The sequence below is a fragment of the Loa loa genome, assembly GCF_000183805.2.
Source record: "Loa loa unplaced genomic scaffold supercont3.218, whole genome shotgun sequence".
Lineage (NCBI taxonomy): Eukaryota > Metazoa > Nematoda > Chromadorea > Rhabditida > Onchocercidae > Loa > Loa loa.
The window spans coordinates 16170-35649 of NW_018108398.1; the positions used below are offsets into that span (position 1 = coordinate 16170).

Here is a 19480-nt window from a genome sequence, read left to right on the forward strand (position 1 = left end):
ATTCGTAGCTTGTTGGTAAAAGGACTATTAATTGGTATCAGTTAAGTAAATGGGGTGAGAAGTATGAATGTAACTCATTTGGGTATTAGTAGGTCCATACGGAGCACTTTATCAATACTGTAATCTAAATCAGAATAGCTGTGCGTTCCATCAAAAACAACTACGTTCACCGCCTACGCTACACGTAGTTCTTGAAATATTATGGACCTGGACTACGTCTATTATCGGATGAGGTGAAACTTAATTTCTTTAGAAACAAATACCAAAGATTTCTCATGAAAAACGAAATAAAAACTTCCATGCGGGGTTAGGGTGTTCTCTTTCGACTTCTCTTTTGTGAAATAACTTCAGCATTTGGTGCTCCACTAAAGAAGGAATGTGAGGATCGATTATAATACGGTATTTCTGAAAATGTCATTTTAATATTCATGGAATTGATGTTATGTATTCAAATTTCCTGCAATCATTTCAAAAGGCTTATTTACAGGCATTTGTATATTTTGTACATTGCGTACTAGACACCGAAAGATGTTGGTCACAAAAGCAGATCCAACCCTTACTTATCAATGATTACAAAAATAGCCCCTAAACATAACAGCTCAATCACCTTTAGTGTCGTGATAAAATTCAGTGTCAGTCAGAAACGAAAAATCATCTTTGACGCACATTACATTGGACGACCGTCGAAATGACCTTCAACACTAATTGAATCAACTTTGCCCTTTTCAAATCTTCTCCAATATTTTTGCAACATCACTTTTGAAGGATTAATTACGAAATTCAGTAGTCATTAATAATATAGAAGAGAGAAATTTTTTTTGGATAAGTTGAACTGAAATTAAATTTTCCGAAAGATTTCAAAATTTTCGTTACAAATTTTCAAAATTTAATTTGCAACTTAAATGTTAACAAAAAATTGTTGAACATTGGAAATGCATATTCATTTATTTGGCATAAAATTCAGTAAACAATGTTCATTATGAGTTACGTCGAAAAAGAGAATCGCATTGTAGAAAATTACAGAAGAAATTTCTCTTCGTCTCACTTTACCTCAAACATTATGCTTTTAAGCTTGCTGTTGCTACATTCGGAATCACTGATAATGATAAGCAATGATATTGGTATTGGCTTCATCGGTTCAGGTATTTGCAGCGTTTGGTTGTGAAACTTTGCAATTGCATCCAGAAGATCAGATACGTGGTTGATTAATTGAAGAGTTTCGTAACTTCTTATCTTTCACATTTCGCTCCTTCTCCAAGACAATACAAGAATGGGAGGGAAATTCTTATCATATTATGATAAGAAGTTGGGGAAGCGAAGACTGATTAACAATTAATGACAATAAAAGTACTATTTCCTTTCCATTACATAAATTTATTTTCGCAAATTTTGCGATGGCTCTGTTTTCAAAACTTTTCAAACAAGAGGAAGAAAAGTGCTTATCTTTCACATTGTATCCGTGAATCAATTAAGCAATCTTGCCATCATTCTCTTCCCCAGAGAATTTCAAAATTTAAAGAGTTTCAGGAATTCTGCGAGTTTTAGTTCAAAAGAGCTTTTTATAATTTGTAAAAGTTCTAGAAATATGTCAATTGCGCCACTGTATCTTTTTTGCATACCTTAGTAAAATGCGATCCATTTCTAGCAGTATTTCTGAATTTTGACTTTTTTTTTGTTGCTACAAAACTTTCCAAATGGATAGGAAAAGTTGTGACAAATAAATTGGTAGCAGTCGTCTTCCCGACAAAGATCCAACGTATCATCCTTTGCGCCTCTTCATACTTCAAAGTTTAGTCGCTGTTTCTTGTACGGCGATACACTGTTGAATGTTTGCGCCGATACGGCAGCTACTAATTGTTGCGCTGACCGTATTCCGTATTGTGATTTCCGCATTACTTGTAACGATATTGGTGGTATATAAGGTTGTTATAGTGGCTGGGATGCATAATGAGGAGCTAACTGCTATGTTGCAAAAACAGATGATGAAATAGCTTCCAGTAATGGGTTAAAAAATGAAAAAAATAAGAAAGATCAACTAAAAAAATCGATAAATATAAAATGATTGGAATAAAATCGATAAATTTGATTAGGTTCCAATATTAGGGTTAATTTAAAATCGACAAACTATTAAAAAAGAAAAAAACATACAAACTCATCACTGCTATCCATTCTTTATACTGTCCAATAAGAAGTTGACAATAGTAAGTATCCAATGTTTTGTACAAATTTTCATCAAATTATTTCGAAAATTTGACTTTCTCAGTCATAAAATGTTATTTTAAGTTTCATTCAATGTGTAATGCGTGAAAAGGACAATTCGAATTGGGAAGTATCATAGACAAAAGTAAAAGGAAATGAGTAGTAATTAGTGAAGGAAATAATCGTTTTTTCTCTTCCTACGAATTGTTTTCAAGTAAGAGAAGAGAAAAAAAAATCAAGAAAAGAGATTATTAGTACGATATAATGTCGTGTGTTCTGTTTTTAATGTTCTTTCCAAAATTATCAGTTTCAATAGGGAAGATCAGGATTCTCTCCACACATTTACCGGATGTCTTTCCTTATCTCTCTTCAGATTTGCGAGCCGAACTTAATCGACATAATCTTTTCCTTTTAGAGATTGAAACATAACAAGAAGTATGCCAGTGAAAGTAATCGAATAAGTTTGACCAGTAACAGTTTGATGAAACGAGAAAGGAGGAGTAGCATATGCGAATGATGGCATTATTGGTTAAAGAAAAAATAAATTAGCATGATTACAAAGTGATGTAAAGTACTGAATTTAAATTTGATTTCCAAACTTAACATTAAAATGGATAATTTATAATCAATTTGAGATGTATCGTATGTATTTACCGTGAAGTTTCAGCATGAAGCAGCAATCAAAAAAGGGGCTTCAAAGGATGGAAGCAGTAGAAGGCATTCAAACAATACAATATTGATGCATAAGTTATTGATTTACTTTTAAATCCTTAAATATAATATGCTCGACATATCTACAGGTAAAATAATCAAAACCGACTGATCAGTTATTACAAAGAATCAATAAATGTATATTTCTTAGTGGTAGTGGTCAAATCATCTCTCTGAATTCATTTGTCATTAGGAGGAGAGAACATTTGGGCCATTGAAGTTAGCCAACCAAAAAATATCTTTCTGACATATTTCATGCTTTCAGGAATACGTCCTTTATCATCTTCACGCCATTTCCGTATTGCACCAAAACTTTTAATTTCAATTTCGTATTCATTCGCTTAGCAAATTATCTGAATATAACTTTACTATTTTCATCAATAAAAATACAATTACCTGTAAATGAATTGGGATAAGTAACCGGGAAATGAGTCAATTAAATTATGGTATATACGTTTGGACAAAATAGGTATGTATGTCCAGTAAAGGAAGAGAGAACAAATGATAGAAAATAAAAATTATTAAAACGAAGGAGATGGAAACCTTAATTGTGAAACTTGGTGGTGATAACCGAGAGAGAGAGAGAGAGAGCTAATTAAGAAGAGCGATAAGGATAGGGAAGGATTCGATAAATTCATCACTGATCCCATACCACCTCATTCGAAAATCGACTTCTCATTAGTTGATATTTATGTTTTTTTATAAAGGTATATTTTCAGATTTTCATTTCTTCTACCAAAATATATGTGATAAGATAGTAGAAAAATGAAGTGATACCTGAAAAGCGATGTTACCTGTACCATGAATGGGAAGGAAATTTAATGATTTTGCTCCCATGAACAGTTTTATTATTAATATCTGTTGGTTTCATCAATGATTTCTTTTCAATCAAAGTGATCAAAATTAATTATCGCATATTAAAAGCGATGAAATATCAAAATGAACTTTCAATATTGTAATAATTGGGTAGTAAAATTTGCATGATTTATGAAATTCCGTCATCGATCAATCCAAGGGATGCAAAGCAAATAAAAACAACTATCAAAACTTATCTGCAGGTCGAAATTTCCAAGAAGTCTTTTAAAAACAATATCAGGAAAAGGTTTTAAAATGGATTCTCATTTTAAATCACGCTTCAACAATTTGATCATCATGGTCCAGCCTAGTTGAAGCATTGATTTTGCAACGAACAACGGAGCAAAAAAAGTGTCCAGATCAAGAAAAAAGTCAAAGAAAGTTGATATATCTTTTATTATTTACAATTACCAGTCATTGGTACGGTAAACACTGATTCAGCCAATGTTATAAACAGGAAAATCCTGAAATTGTGAACGGTTTCGTCACGAACGAAAAAAAAAAGGGAAAACTGCATTTTCCCACAAATCGAGAATTGTTCTCAAGACAATTTTAAATTCATTTAAATAAGTGTATGGAAAATGAAGTGCTAGATTTTGTAACCGGAAGGAGGGAAGAAACCATTATGTGACTTTCCTGCTACTGTTTCCTATTTCATGATTGGTTCGATGAAACCGGTAGTGGAAGAAAGACCGACAATTTCCAACCCGATGGGAAAATATCGATACCATTGAAATTTCTCCAAATTCATTGCCTAACAAGTGTTCATTTGTTCGGAAGTTGTTTATTTTGATACATCGCTATAGATTAATTATTGTATTTATCTGATCTTTCCCGAACATTTCTTTTACAATGCACAATTCCCCTTGCATTCTTTTCCTCTCAATATATTCCATCCAATGAAATTTGGTAAAACCAAAATCCGCATACATTTAATATTAAAACAATCTCCTTAAAATATTCCATTAACTTTAATGATATATAACGTTTAATGATATGTTATTGATTAATCACCTTTACAGGGTTTCCCACAATACTGTAATAATATTGGTGATACATATCGTTACGTGAAGGATGACCCAAATTCGATCATTTTTACCATTTTTTTACAAAGCTATTCATTCTGTTTACTTGGGTATATTAGGGCGATGTATGGTTAAATGGTATCACAAAGGTTGAATTAATGCAGGTTTGCAAATTTGCATCATAAATAGATTGCATCAGGACATGTGAATTTCAGATACTATCAGTAGTCGATAAACATTGATTAAAACAACTAATTATGCATGTCATCCCTCAAACATTTTCTTCTTTATTCACCGCAAATAATAGCTACAGACAAATCAGGTGGCAAGCCCGGTCTTTTTCGCTTTTTAAAGCAACCTCCAAGAGAAGTCGTGTAAGATGAACTTGATATCTTTCTCTGAAACGATGTTTTGCCTTTTTGACCGGGCTAATAACACCACTGGGAAACACTAAATAACTATACAAACAATGTATATATGAGGAGATCAAAAACATTACACCCTGAATATCAACGCCAAATTTTTTTTATTCAGCATAAACTGGGTACCCTATATGAAACTAAGCCATATCAGTCCTGGGCCATATTTTGGAAAACATGAATAATTCCTACCTTAAATAAGGTACCATGAAATAACAACACAACGCTTTAATACTATAGTATGATGTTTTCTCGACATTTTACAGCTAAACTACTTCATATCAGAATACGCAGCTGATAATCATTTCAATCAAATTACATCTCAATGCATTAATGAGTTTTCATCAAACTTCTCCAAAAAGACGTGCACATTCCTTTTGAGATTTGCAAATTACTTTGATAATGAATTTGATTTTGAGTACTTATACACGTTAAAGTACTACTATTACTATTACTACTACTACTACTACTACAACAAATATTACTAATACTACTACTACTACAACAAATACTACTACCACTACTACTACAAATATTACTACTACTACTACTACTACTACTACAAATACTACTACTACTACAACAAATACTACTACTACAACAAATACTACTACTGCTACTACTACTACTACTACTATTACTACCATTACTACTACTACTACTACAACTTCTGCCATTACCACCGTTATCATTCCTATCGTGATTACTAATTAGTTTTCCATCAGCAAAAGATGAATTTACCAGCTGTTCATCAATCTGATCCATTCCTTCCATTGTTGATTGTGGATCCGTCCCACAAATATGAGGATTATAATAAAAGAATGCGAATGAATATTCTACTTTCCCCTTTTCCACAGTCATATCTGCATAACCTTCTGCTGCATCTGTAACAAACAATAAAAAGAAAAATTGAGAATTTACTCTCCACTCATGTATCAGCGTTCTTTGATCAATTCCTTAACAAAAGAAGTAAATTACTTTGAAGATTAAACTTCACCATTTTGACTTTGAGATATATCGATTAATTGAAAATATCAACTAAATCTGTGGTAGACAAGTAGAGGAGAGGATAAAATGATGAGAGAACAAGATGTTCACTGTTAAAGAAGGTAGATGCTTCTCTAATTTTCTTTGAAAATCAAAAAATTTTATCTCAACTGGAGTACCAAATTGATAAGGTCTTAGAAGAATGGCTGGAATCGATTTTGAAAAACCAACCAACAGTGAAATCAGTTTTTGCGCAATATTTGGCAATATTCTTCAGCGTCATTTCCATGCTATTCAGCAACATATTTCTGAGATGACAGTCCTCCGGTTGTATTGTTGCTGAACAAAATGAAATCTGCAATCAGATCAAAGTTTGATTCGGTACTCGATTCATAATCATTAGAACTATCTTGCCTGGTTGAACTACTAATAGTATTGCTCGAAATTCTTCCTTATTAGCCACTATATCTTTTCGTTTTCATGAGTCTTCAAAAATATCAAACATAAAAATATCCTACTTTGAATTTTATTTCACACTGTGAGTAAAGAAAGCTTCCCACAACTTTAGCAATACGAGAGGGTATCATACCATATCTTGTAAAGTAAAAGAAAAACCTGAGTGAAAGTTTCGAAATGAGAATCGGCCAGGTGATGAATGGAATAAAGAAGGTCTTGAGTTGGACACGGAAAGCATAACTGTCTCAGATTATCACGCATGATGTCAACATGCAATGAAACAGTCTTAAGCTGAGCTACCACTTGTTGAGGTGTCTTCGAGAATAGATATCCCAGATAACCATTTGCTTGATACAGTGATATATCTACAACAATCCTTCTTTACTTATCGTAATCAGTTATCATAAATGCAGTTATGCAAATGGTATGCAATGTGGCCAAGTTTAATTAGTAGTGTTGCCATGGTGTTCAAATATTAAGGATATGCTTCGATTAAATGATTAAAGATGATACTATATTGATGATACTCTAAAGATGATACTATATTGATGATACTTTAAAGATGATACTATATTGTTAACATTCAAGTACTAATACGATCCATCTAATAAGCTACGGTAGCAAACTTTTCAAGGAAAAATACAGAAACAACAGATAGGAACCTTTCAATGACTGCGGCACATCAGCATTGCATCTTTGTAATGATCCGACATCTTTCATAATCATCATCACTTCCACGATCTTATTACATGCTGAAATACTTTCATCAGCTAATAAGTCAGATAACCTTCAAAAATATCAGAGGGAAAACCTGAAGGTCAATCTATGATACAACTGTGTCTCTGTGTTTCATATCCAACTCTTTCCTGGAAATCTCTCTTTGCCAATTATTCTACATGCATCGAAACTTAAATATTCTCATTTTTAACCAATACTAATTAAACGTTCACATTTTAGGTTAAGCGAAAAAACGAAAAACTAACTTATGAAAACTGTATTCAAATTGGTTTCCAAAAAATTTCGTTTAGGTACACGACCTTTAGTACTAATGATATAACAATCGAGAGGGTCATCGCTTATCTGTAAAATCAGTCAGTAGTTGCAGTTTGATAATTTGCAAGATCTTTATAGCAATCTTTTCCCAAACCATTTAATATCGGCATACCTGGATTTTGTCATATTTACACCAGTTGGAACACAATGCGCATTTGATATAGTTCGAACATTCCTACAATGACAAATCATTCCAGACAATTAACTGTCGAAATTTGAACATTGCCTTTTTCAAATTGCGGGAAAACTTCCAAATCTTTTAAATTAATGTTAATTTTAACACTATACGTTCAATATGTTCATGTCATGTGTACAAAATATACATTTGTCACCGATCACGTTACTTTTGTCACAAAAAATTCCATTGAAAATGAAATTTTGTTGAATTTTTGAAAACTTTCAATAATGATGTTCATTAGTGCTGTTATCAAAATGGAGACAATTAGTTTGTGATAAAATGGTATACTTGAAAATGGAGGCTATCCTCAAAGGATAAATAACTATCGATGTTGACCACTAGTTCTGGAGGTATACAATCATAGAGAGCACAATCCATCGATATCTCAGGTTCTAAATTCGATTCAACATTGAAATCCATCAACTCTGCAAATTGCCAGTCAAAAAATCATTTTTTTTCTCGACCAACATTCAACGCAGAGTATAATATACATACCAAGGAAAAATGAATTTGAGGAAAGAATGGGATGAAGAGGGTGTGGATATTTGCTCCCTCCAACAATTCATTCAACATTTGCGCCAACATCTTTCCACCCTTTTTTTGATCGTTGACACAACCATTCGTCATCAAACTAGAAAAATTCTTTTATCCAAACTATTTCTACAATAAATCTATGATTTGCTTTTTTTTTTCAATTTATATAGAAAAGTAATTTCATGCGTGACAGCTAAGTTACTACCTGAAACGTCAGTTAGGATTGCTAGCTAATCAGTGCAATATATTCGCTGACTAATTTGGCATGTAGACCCTTTGGCCTAAGTCTGGTGCGGATGCAAGATCTTTAACTTGCTTAGTCAAAGTTTTCAAAATGACTTATGTATTTTTCAACAAAAACTACCGTACTGTCCAACCTTTTGAAAAAAATACGAACTAAAACTATTTTCAAATCACCGAATCTTATTGGAATTCGTTTTCTTGGCCATAAAACATCTTCTGTTGTTCTCAGAGATAATTTAAATATCGCTTTTTTGTGCTAAGAAAATTTAATATTTCTATAGAAATAAGTTTTTTCTTTCGAATTTAACTAGCATTTCAAAAATAAGGCAGTAATTAGAACAAACCGATGAATCACGCCATTTAACGGTGGGAGAATTTGATGAATAAAAATAATATAGCCGGTTATACGGTTGATACAGTATTCCAAGTCTTCTTTCAAAGGTTAATGTTCGGCGAGTCTACTAGGCAGGTAGTCGTAGACCTAATTATTGAATTTCACATGGTTGAATGGAAGAATAAAAATGTGGTGGGACTGACTCACTGAGGTTAGTCATATATTAATGGAAAGTAAATAAACTGCCCAATACACACATATACACACACACATACACATACATACACACATACATATACATACACATGTACACACACATGTACGCACACACGCACACAGACACACAGACACACATACACACACATACACATACCGCTAAACAATGGCACACATTCATTTATGCATATTTACAGGTTTGAGGGATCTTGGAAAGCAAAACTTTAGTGATGAACTGTAAATAAGAAAAAAAAGTTGGCAGAAATGTAACGATGATACCATACTTTTCATGTTGTCAATTACCATAACCTTGCATATATATATATATATACGCGTCCTTACGGTATTCGCGTAAAATGAACAAAACTTGCAGAAGTACATTTCATGAAAGAAGTATAAATGAGAAGAGATCAGAAAAGAGAAAGAGACGTTTAGTGGAGAAGAAACGATGATATTATACTTTTCACCTTGCCAATTACCATAACTTTGCATATATTAGCACTGATGGATTCGTGGAGATTTACTAATTGCTTTCAACTTTTCAATTAGCATTCTAAACATTTCTTCGATAGTTTAATTTTAGTTAATTTAATTTTGCGAAACAAACATTACTGATAGAAAGGAAAGCTTCCCTCTGTTTATTTTACTGTCAAACTAATTCATCAAGTTAATTCTCGTTGTTTCTTTGAATTCCATCATCATCATACGGTAATATGGAATAAAAAAAGATTCTGAACATAATAAACTCCCGAACTAATCAATCGGAATCTCCGGTATAAGTTTAACCAAGTTAATTATAAATGAGTGGAGTATTATTATTTCAAATAAGTCGAGATCAGATAGATATTATTATATGAAGCTAACAAAAGCCAGCGTAAAAAGTACTTCTCTATGGAAACAAATTAGAAAATAAAGCTTTAGACGCCAATTTGATTGACATTATGCTAGGCACTGGTTAACAGTTGAGCGACAACAGTTCAACAGGTTAATGACACCTGACGGTAACAAGTTTCAGTTTACTCCTCAACTTCACTCGATCTACTTCTTAACTACGGTACCTCTCAGATTACAATTCTCCTCTTTCCTTTCTTTATGAACCGATGCAGTCACTGTTCCTGATCCGGATGGAATGTAGAATAAACGATCAACTTGAAAATAGAATAAAATGATTCACAATATATTATTGGATCATTATAAAATTTCAAAGTTAACAATTATGAAAAATTAAATTATCGCTTGCCTTCCTCATTTTCACACAAATTCACTTCTCAAAAACAGTAAGAATCTTATAGAATGAAATAAATGAAACCTAAATGAACGGAAAATCTCACATACATTATTAACAAACTTGCGCATTTCTTTGAAGTGAAGCCAAGAAGAATTCGAGAAATTTCTTAAATTCTTTTCGAAAAGTACCAAAACAAAGATTTCGTAATTCTCTCAATGTATGATTGCTGGAACTACTAGAGAGGATTAAAGTTAAGGAGGAAAGGGTAAGGGTAGGAATACTCATTAGAAATGCTATATAGTAAATCTTTTTTGAGAATCTTCAACTAGTTGAAAATCTCTTCATTTCGTCCCAATTATAACTCATTTATGGGATGCATTATCGGATCACACTATTTCATCGTTTAATTCTTATGATGAAAGCAGTTAAAGTAATAAACAAAAGGAAAAAATGATAACACTGAAATCTTTGATAAAATATGAATATCATAGTTGTTATCAAGTGATAGTAAAGCGCAATGTGAGTGGTGGATGGTATTAAGACTAAGATGTGAAGGGATATGTGGAGAAAAAACGATTAGGTGAAGATTAAATCCTGGCTTAGATTTAAGTTTGAACTTGAACTATGAAAACCCTAGCTAGAAAATATAAAAGCGCAAAAAGGAAAGTTGGGAGATGAAAAATTTTATTTCACTAGACGTACTACAACTCCATTATTGTTACTTAGCAACAGCAATCCATTAATGGATGGATATTCACTGGATCGCTACTAAAAAGAACGAGGTTAGACACCGGGAGAAACGGGTGGCAAGGTCGAAATAGAGGTTACTCGATAAAGTACACAATAATTGGCATCAGATTAATGATTTCCTCAAATCTGAGGTCATCTTTAAAGAAAAGAAGTGGTCAGCAAATGTAAGACTAAAACAAACGACCGAATGAATGTGTGAATCGAAAAAGCAAAACAATGAAAATAAAATTTTTTCACTTGCATATTTTCACCATCGATTTTGCACAAAAATGAAAATGATTATGCGAAGTTTTTTTCCGATTGAATCTGATAATATGTCTTTGGAATTTGACTCAAAGTTAACTAAGTTTCAAAGACATATTATCAGATTCGAACTCATTTTAACTTCATTTACAACTTACCGTATCTACAAAGAATGAAATAGTTTTCTCAACTATGTCAACAAAGTTGAAATCTTCTACTATCACTTTGGTTTTCCTGATCCCTTCAAAGTCCCTGTTCATCTATGAGGAAGAGTAAAAAAAGTGTTCCATCAGTGTATTTCTCCTTTATCCTCCTCTACCTTCATCATTCCATCACTTGCTCTGAATAGCTACAAATCGCCAGCTTGCATTTTCGTTGGGCTTCACGACTGACCATATGCTGCCTTGCATACTCTTTAGTTTCTGAGTCTTAGGACCAACCATAAATTACCATGAAAGACAGAATCATGTAGTTTAGATTGAAAGACTAAAAATCAATCAATAAACCGTTTTCGGACATTACATGTCTTTATTGCCTTGAAAAAGATTCGCGAAATATTTGTATGATAATGAAGCTGTGAGTTCTGAAACTCTGCGTTTTTACTATATTTAAAGTAATATACTTACTTCAAATTAATTAGGATGATGTGTCCTCCTCTCTTCACTTGAACTCTTCCCTTGTCCCAAGACATCGTGACCTGTACTATCGTTGATTCATTTTGTTAGTGAAGATGATCCATGGAACAGGAAGGATTCATTCGTTTGAAACATAAATAAATGGGTTGGGATAGGATGGCATTGGACGTATTGAGGAAATGAATGTACAGTGCTGAGTGACAAGGACGCTTAGAAGTGGTCGATAATTGCAGTGCAATCCACAGGAATGCACAGAACAGCATATAAACAATGTATGATAGACTGCGAATAACGACAGAGGACTGGGATTCGGGGGGAAAAGTGGAACCGGGGAATCGGTAGCGGTGACATAAGATGGCGATAGTGGGACGACAATGTGTCACTTTTAAAATATGCCGTTAATATAATGTACCTTTCAACTAATGATCAATATTATTAATCTTTCGAATTTTAAACAACTTTCACTAATTTCGTTATTTCCAGAATTAATGACTATAGTAAAGTCTATCAGTAGTTGATAAGTGATAAGGGATAAGTAAATAATTTCTAAAATTTGAAATATTGTTACCTTTTGCAGACATTTTTTGATATAAAAGGAATTTTTGTAAATTTAAAAATTAATAAAAACTGATCGAAGTTTTTTTTAAATATATTTTTGAATAATGTAATTTATTTGCCAATAATAAGCCTATTTACATAGGGTAGTTAAATGCTTTAGTAGATGATTTAGTTGGATGTTTCGATACTTTATATTACAGTACGTTCAGTACACTATGATAATAGTTTTCAGAATTTTGAAATGAAATATTTAAACGTTTTGGTTTATACGGTATGAAGTAATTGTAGAAAAAGAAGCGAGATGATGATTTATGGCCTGTTGGCAATCAATGTGAATTAGTGGCGCCATGAATAATCTTCTTCACTATTTAACCGCTTTGACCTTCATCGTGTATTAGGCCAACGATCTGATTTATATTTTATCAGCAAGCGCAGAAAATATAGCGCCTCTTATACATTGTTTTTTATCCCTTAAAAAATTCTTATATATTTTGAAAATTTTGCATTTTTAATTTAAAATTAATGCAAATTGAAGAAACATATAGTTGTTGGAGTTGAGAAAGAGAAATGTTAGGGAATTGTATGAGAAGTACTGTATGTGACTGCCACTAAGACTGTTCAAGTCGAGTTTATTACGAATAAGTAGGAATCTTAAGATCAAAACGAATGGAAAAGATGATAAAATAAACGAAATCAGAAGAGAAAGCATACAGACTGTTATCATTTAAACTCTCATTTTGATATCATTAAGCTTTGATAGTGAATGCAAGGATGAACAAGCCAAGGCATTTCTTCTTGGCTTATTTTTTTTTGCTTTCAGTTTCAGCTCTCTGTATCAAATCTTTCTAAAGCCTATCTAAAAGTGTTCATCCCATTTCTTGTAGAAAACTATTCGACAATGTTGCAATGAGGAACATGTCCTATCTAATGAATTTTACTTTTCCATAACTTTTAATTTTACTTTTCCATACAGTGTTTTCAGACTGATGTGTAACTAGTTTTATCCGTCTGGAAGTAATGATAAAATATTAATGGATATTAAATAGTATTTAACTTTTCCAAACTGATGATATGCATGCGCAGATATCATCGAGCGACAAATGACTACCGCTGTAATATCAGGTAAGCCAAATTGTCTTGATAATTACGAGCGGATGATTGTTACGGCTCAGTAAAGGTCAACAAAGAAATGTTTTCGTCACTTCGAAACAGCAATGAACCTATTTTTCCTTGTTTTCAATTTCATAAAGCTTATTTTTGGAAAATTTGTGTGAGAGAAAAAAAGCGCAGTTGACAGGGAGAAGCGACGCAATAAATAACTGTCAAGGGATAGCCAAGTCTTCTTCCTCCCTTTCTTAGTCCCATCATAAATCTCTCTTTTCAAACCACCGTATTCTCAGCTCCAATTAATTCCTCCCTGGTTTCTCAAAAACGAAATTAACCGGTACGGTGGCATTCAAGCAGACATTCCATTTTTTAATTTCGAAATGCAAACCGGATAAGTTATGAAGATGTATTTCAGCAATAGAAATATAACACTTCATCGATTTGGTCGGTGTCGAAAAACCGGACCATTATCATTTAAATCCAGCGATTTTTTGATATAAATCGAATCAACAAGAGTGAAAAAAAGTTGAGATAAGGAAATGAAGGGAAGAAAAAGAATGAAAAAAAATGAAAGAAGGAACATGATACCATGGTACTACGATACCACGATACCATGATACCACGATACCACGGTACTACGATATGACGATACCATGATACCATGATACCACGGTACCACCACTATTTTACACTTTTCATCAGAGATCCCTCCGTATTACTACCAGTACTATTACCACTATCAAAATTATCTATACATTATTGATACCACAGTTTCCATAATAATGATGCTATGACCATTCATTACCAATGAAAGCTCGCGGTTTAGTTCAAAAACAGTGATTAGCAGCAAATTTGTTGGCTTGACAGCTGTCCATTGGAACGGGGCGGAACTGACAACGGTATAAAAGAATCTTGCGCATATATGGGAAAGGGAAGGGAGAATGAAAAAGAAGTCGGAGGCGAATTAACGGTGGTCCAATTGCGCCATTAAATGAAACCTTTGTTGAGAGTACATAATAAGCTATTCAAAGTAGTCTTACTACTTATCCCTGTAATGGTACATATTATCGGTGTACTTCAAAGACATCAATATGACTTCTTCCTGTACTTTCGTTCCCATTAGCGATGACAATCTTTCATCAAAAAATCAACTACGACAAAAATCCCGATGTCCATCTGCTTGCCGAACATTCGATGTTCAACAGATTAAGAAAAAAAAATCAATGAGCTGCTATTAACATTCATCTAACCGAACGATATCCTTCCCATTTCATCTTAGGAATTTGATTAATTTGCGGAATTGTTCCAAAAATGTTCACATTTTAACGGAACTGATAAAGATTCAAAGAAAAGATTTAAAAAACCATTACTGTTAACAGTTATGATCTCAAGAGTGATAAAATCAGAAAAATCTTTCAAAATTTGAAAGAGATGAATGAATAGAGCCAAGTGTTGACTAGGTCAAGCTAATTTTGGCTAAGATACAAGAATAATGAAGAATTTTTCATTTTCGATTATCGGTATTTCTGGCCAAGGCAAAATTGATAATTATTTGAAAATGCTTCAGTCAAATATCTAATAACGAATTTTTACACGCAAATTGTAACTTGAACGATAATCAGCGAACCAAACCGTTGAATCAAATCAAAAAGCCCATTTTTCAATTTATTGCTGGGAAAAATTGAGATATGGGACCAGTTTAGTGATAAATAAAAATTTGATTGAATGGAAGATGATACCTGATGTGACATTTTGTCTTTCAATATCCATGCAAATTGCGCACAATGTATCATCCATCATCATCCTTCTCAGCCAAAAAATGTTCTTCAACTCATACCATATCTCTTCATATCTTCATCATTCCACTTATCGGTATTTATATTAGTCCAAAAATAGCATTCCAATAAAAAAAAAAGAAAGATATGCTCAATATGGAGATATACCTTAAACAAGTTTTAAAGAGATCACTTCAACGTGTTGGCAGTTTCTGTAGCTTTGAAGGCTTAGCGGAAAATTTTTAGAAGGTTTTAGTGAAAGATTTAGAAGAAATTAAAATTTGAAGATTAAATTTAGCTTTAAATCCAACTAACTTTAAACAGCAAACATTTATAAAAATAATGTTTCAACAATGAATTAAAACTGTAAAAATTATTCACAGAAGTAAAAAATGATCTGCTAGATTCCCTTTATATATAATTGGAAATGGGATCAAATTTTTGTTCAACGTTTGAAAATTATACTAATAAATGTCCATTACGAGTAAGTAATTAGTGGTAAAGAATTTGAAGTTAATTAAACTGAAATGAAATTAGTTTTATCATTTTATCATTAGGAATGAAATAAAGAAAAATTACAGCAAAAGGTAAGAATAAAAAAAACTGTTTTTATTGCATTAAATTCAGTTTCAGCTAGAAATATGTAAAGTTTATCAATTAATTTAATGATGATATAATTGCGCGGGGATTTATAATGTTTTGAAGGTTTAATTTTCCTAAAATAAGTAGCTTTTAAATTAGAGTTATTTTTTTAAGAAAATAAATAGAACCAGAATGTTGAACGAAACTGGCACGGAATAGAAATAATATACGATACATGAATGGTTTATTATATTACATTTATGAGGAATGTAGCAGAAAAAAAAAAAAGTGATGACATTTCGAATTTTTTAAAATAATCGAAAATTTATTTGGATTTACAGGCAAATTTTGTTTCTCATTTAACTGTTAAAGCTAGTTTTAAAACAATTTAATGAAAAATAACACTAGTTTTAGTGTTATTGAAGATTCGCTGATTTACGCCCTGATATTGATCTGTTCAATAGGTTGCTCGAATTTCTTATGTAAAGAGATGTGTATCAATATGACGACATCATGTTTTTGTTACAGCTATTTCAATTTCCATTTCACTATTTTCAACAAGTCAAGAAATTTAGTACCGATGAGTTCTCAAACGTTTCTAATTGCTAACTTATTAATGAGCTGCTAGATTATAATTTCAATCACATAATGACTAAAATTATAAAAAATCTATGTGCACAAATTTGATTATACATCTGCACATACTGTACTAAAATTAGATACTTAATACAAATACTTCAACGGTTATAGTAGGAAGAGTAAAATTTAAGAAAATATTAGTAATAATAATGATCGGAATAATCAATCGAAATTGAATAAGTTGGAAGAGCAACTAATGATGCAATAGTCAAGAAATTGATAGTGATTTTCTCATTCCTACAAGAAATCATGTCATCGATGATGTGTTGTGACGCAGTGTCATCTGCAGTAGAAATTTTAGCAATGACCAAAATACTGATTACGTTCCATCCATCATGCCACCATGATACACGAAAACGTGGTACTTAACTAGTAGTTTATGGGATGTTTCGAAGCACAAGTGAAGATCACTATCAGATTAGGTAGGAATTGATGAAGTATTTCTATTCAAATGAAAAAGTGTATGAAGAGAAAAGCAGAAAAGAAGTAATAAATTAATTAATTTAGAATAGTCAATGACATGTCATTTTAAAAGGTCATTCGACTATTCAGGTCAGTTGTTTTCGGGTACAATTAGCAAAACTAAATTAACATTGACGAATAAAAGCGTAACTTCCATTGATTATCTCATAGTAATGATTTTCGATTATCACTGTAATTTCATCTTAATGATTCTTTCGCATACCAGGAAAAGGATTAATACCACCAGTCCTATTGTCATTCACAAAAGCAACTGCAACAGTCTAATTCTGGTTCTGGTCGCTGGACAATATAGCCTTTTCAATTATCGGATACTATCCAGTTTTTCGATTCCACTGAGTATACAAGTTGTCACATTGAATTGATCAGCAACTTAATCAACAATCGATAAGATGTTGCTCATTTTAATGCCATAAAGACATTCGGACTCTTAATTTTGTATAACTGGTTGAAAATTAATAATCTTTTTTCTATTTCTTCGAAATTTGGTATTCGAACCAAACGGTTATTTTTTTTTGAGATGATTTTAGAATCAAGCAACAATTTGTGAATTAAGTTTTAAATTGAAATTTGTGTTTAAAATATATTTCTCTTAAAGGGGAAGAAGAGAGGGAGAAAGAAAGAGAGAGAAAGAGAAAAAGAAATGAATGTTCAAATTCAAAATAGTTTCAGGGAGCATAACAAATAGCTTTATGGTTGATTGCTGCCAGCAACAATTTGAGTTGTATATTTTCATACAAAAAGCACATGCTTAAATTTGATATTCAATTACTGATATAGCAAATTTTGGTTTTGAATTTATTCAAGCGCAGAAAATTCAAGTTCTTTTTTTTCACAAATTATTTTTTCCATTTTCGTTCAATCTTCCATGAGGGAAAAATTTTTTAATAATTTATACACTTAACAATCAAATCAATTTCTCAAGTTACTACTTACAGTTCTTGATCTCCGAACAACAATTCGTTCATATTAGGAATATCTTCAGGTCTTCAAGATGTAACATTTGGATGTGAGTGCAATCTTATTATGTTGATGCTTTAATGTTAGCTTGTTCTTTTGCTTTATTTTATCCATTGCTTTAATTTTCAAATGATCGTTCAAATTTGATTGATTTCGAAACACGTGAAACATTACACGTAGTGCTCTTTGAACATCATTTGCAGTCGAGAACATACTATTTCTGGTCAAAAGTTCCAACAGTTTAGGTCTAATAATTCAGAAAATTGGCTAATAGTTTTACTTTAATGTAAAAGCAACATCCGTCACGTTCACTTTCATGCAAAATACACGTGCGGGCACTTATCCATACACGCATCTACTCACGTAAACTTACACCTTTCCCTTACAATCAGCACTCATGTACCTTTCTGATTAGTGAAATTTAACAATACATGTTAGCTTTTATTTGTTGCAGGATGAAGCTTATAAAGCTTTTCGGTACACAACACTGCTTAGAAATATTGTCAAATGTGACATTTTCGACTATGTATGTCATTTTTAGGCACATTTGAATTGTAAAATTAGTGGAAAGTGTGAGCGCATTTTAACGGAGCTTTTAATGCGCGTTCGGCATGTATGCGGGCTGCATGAAATGTCGCTGGCGATTGATGAAAGCGATATTTCCAACTGTGTTATCTGACCTTTTGACCTATTTTATAACATGTAGTCCCGAAAGGATTCAATTATTTTGAATTATTTTGAAATCCGTGAAATTTCAAGCCAAATCGTTTTCAGTTCGAAACATGTTAAAATTTGTTAATTTGAATTTGCAGAACATCCATATTATACCAGTTTCATCATTGCCAATATACGTTTGTGGTGAAATAAACAATAAGCCGTGTGGATGACGTCATAAAATAGATCGTGATACTTATGTTTCATGTCATATCGTTGTATTTTTAGCGCCTAGATCATTCTAATATAGGAATTTAGGGACACTTCATGTAAGGTATAGTTATTCTGGAATTAAAATGTTGATTTGCAGTTAAATTTTCTGTGAATTAGAAGAAATGGATTGAGAGGGAAAAATTGAAACAAATCACGGAATCTTCCCAGTGTGTTTATTTCAATGAAAGAATGCGGAGGGTTGACAATCAACGAAGTGACAGCATGTAAAAGATCGAAATATTATGCTAATAAATAAGTGATATAAAGTAAAATTTAAAATACGAAGGGTTAATCATTCAATTTTGAAATCATTTGCAATTGTTGCTTAATCTAACAGTTATCATTTGTTGAATAACAGATAGATTACTGACAAGTGAACAATCTAA

General features: G+C 32.2%; 3 protein-coding genes across 3 annotated transcripts; 1 reads left to right on the forward strand and 2 right to left on the reverse strand.

The window, feature by feature from the left end:
* Window positions 1–3089: 3089 nt before the first annotated feature.
* LOAG_01233 (hypothetical protein) lies at window positions 3090–4697 on the reverse strand (the record flags this gene model as incomplete). The annotated part of the gene is made up of 3 exons (XM_003136772.1): window positions 3090–3250; window positions 4177–4229; window positions 4606–4697. The coding sequence occupies 3 exons, from the start codon at window positions 4695–4697 to the stop codon at window positions 3090–3092; spliced, it is 306 nt and encodes a 101-aa protein (XP_003136820.1).
* A 375-nt stretch (window positions 4698–5072) lies between these two features.
* Window positions 5073–15539, reverse strand: LOAG_01234 (hypothetical protein). Its single transcript, XM_020445677.1, has 9 exons — window positions 15471–15539; window positions 8172–8308; window positions 7818–7880; window positions 7636–7732; window positions 7315–7404; window positions 6812–7017; window positions 6428–6551; window positions 5951–6093; window positions 5073–5188 (listed from the first exon to the last, which is right to left on the reverse strand). Exons 1-9 carry the CDS (start codon window positions 15532–15534, stop codon window positions 5078–5080), a joined length of 1035 nt encoding a protein of 344 aa, XP_020303886.1. The 5' UTR covers window positions 15535–15539; the 3' UTR covers window positions 5073–5077.
* Window positions 15540–16976: 1437 nt separating this feature from the next.
* LOAG_01235 (hypothetical protein) lies at window positions 16977–19054 on the forward strand (the record flags this gene model as incomplete). Its single annotated transcript, XM_003136774.1, is given in 6 exon segments — window positions 16977–17088; window positions 17280–17359; window positions 17806–17856; window positions 18622–18693; window positions 18709–18837; window positions 18980–19054. The coding sequence occupies 6 exon segments, from the start codon at window positions 16977–16979 to the stop codon at window positions 19052–19054; spliced, it is 519 nt and encodes a 172-aa protein (XP_003136822.1).
* Window positions 19055–19480: the final 426 nt, after the last annotated feature.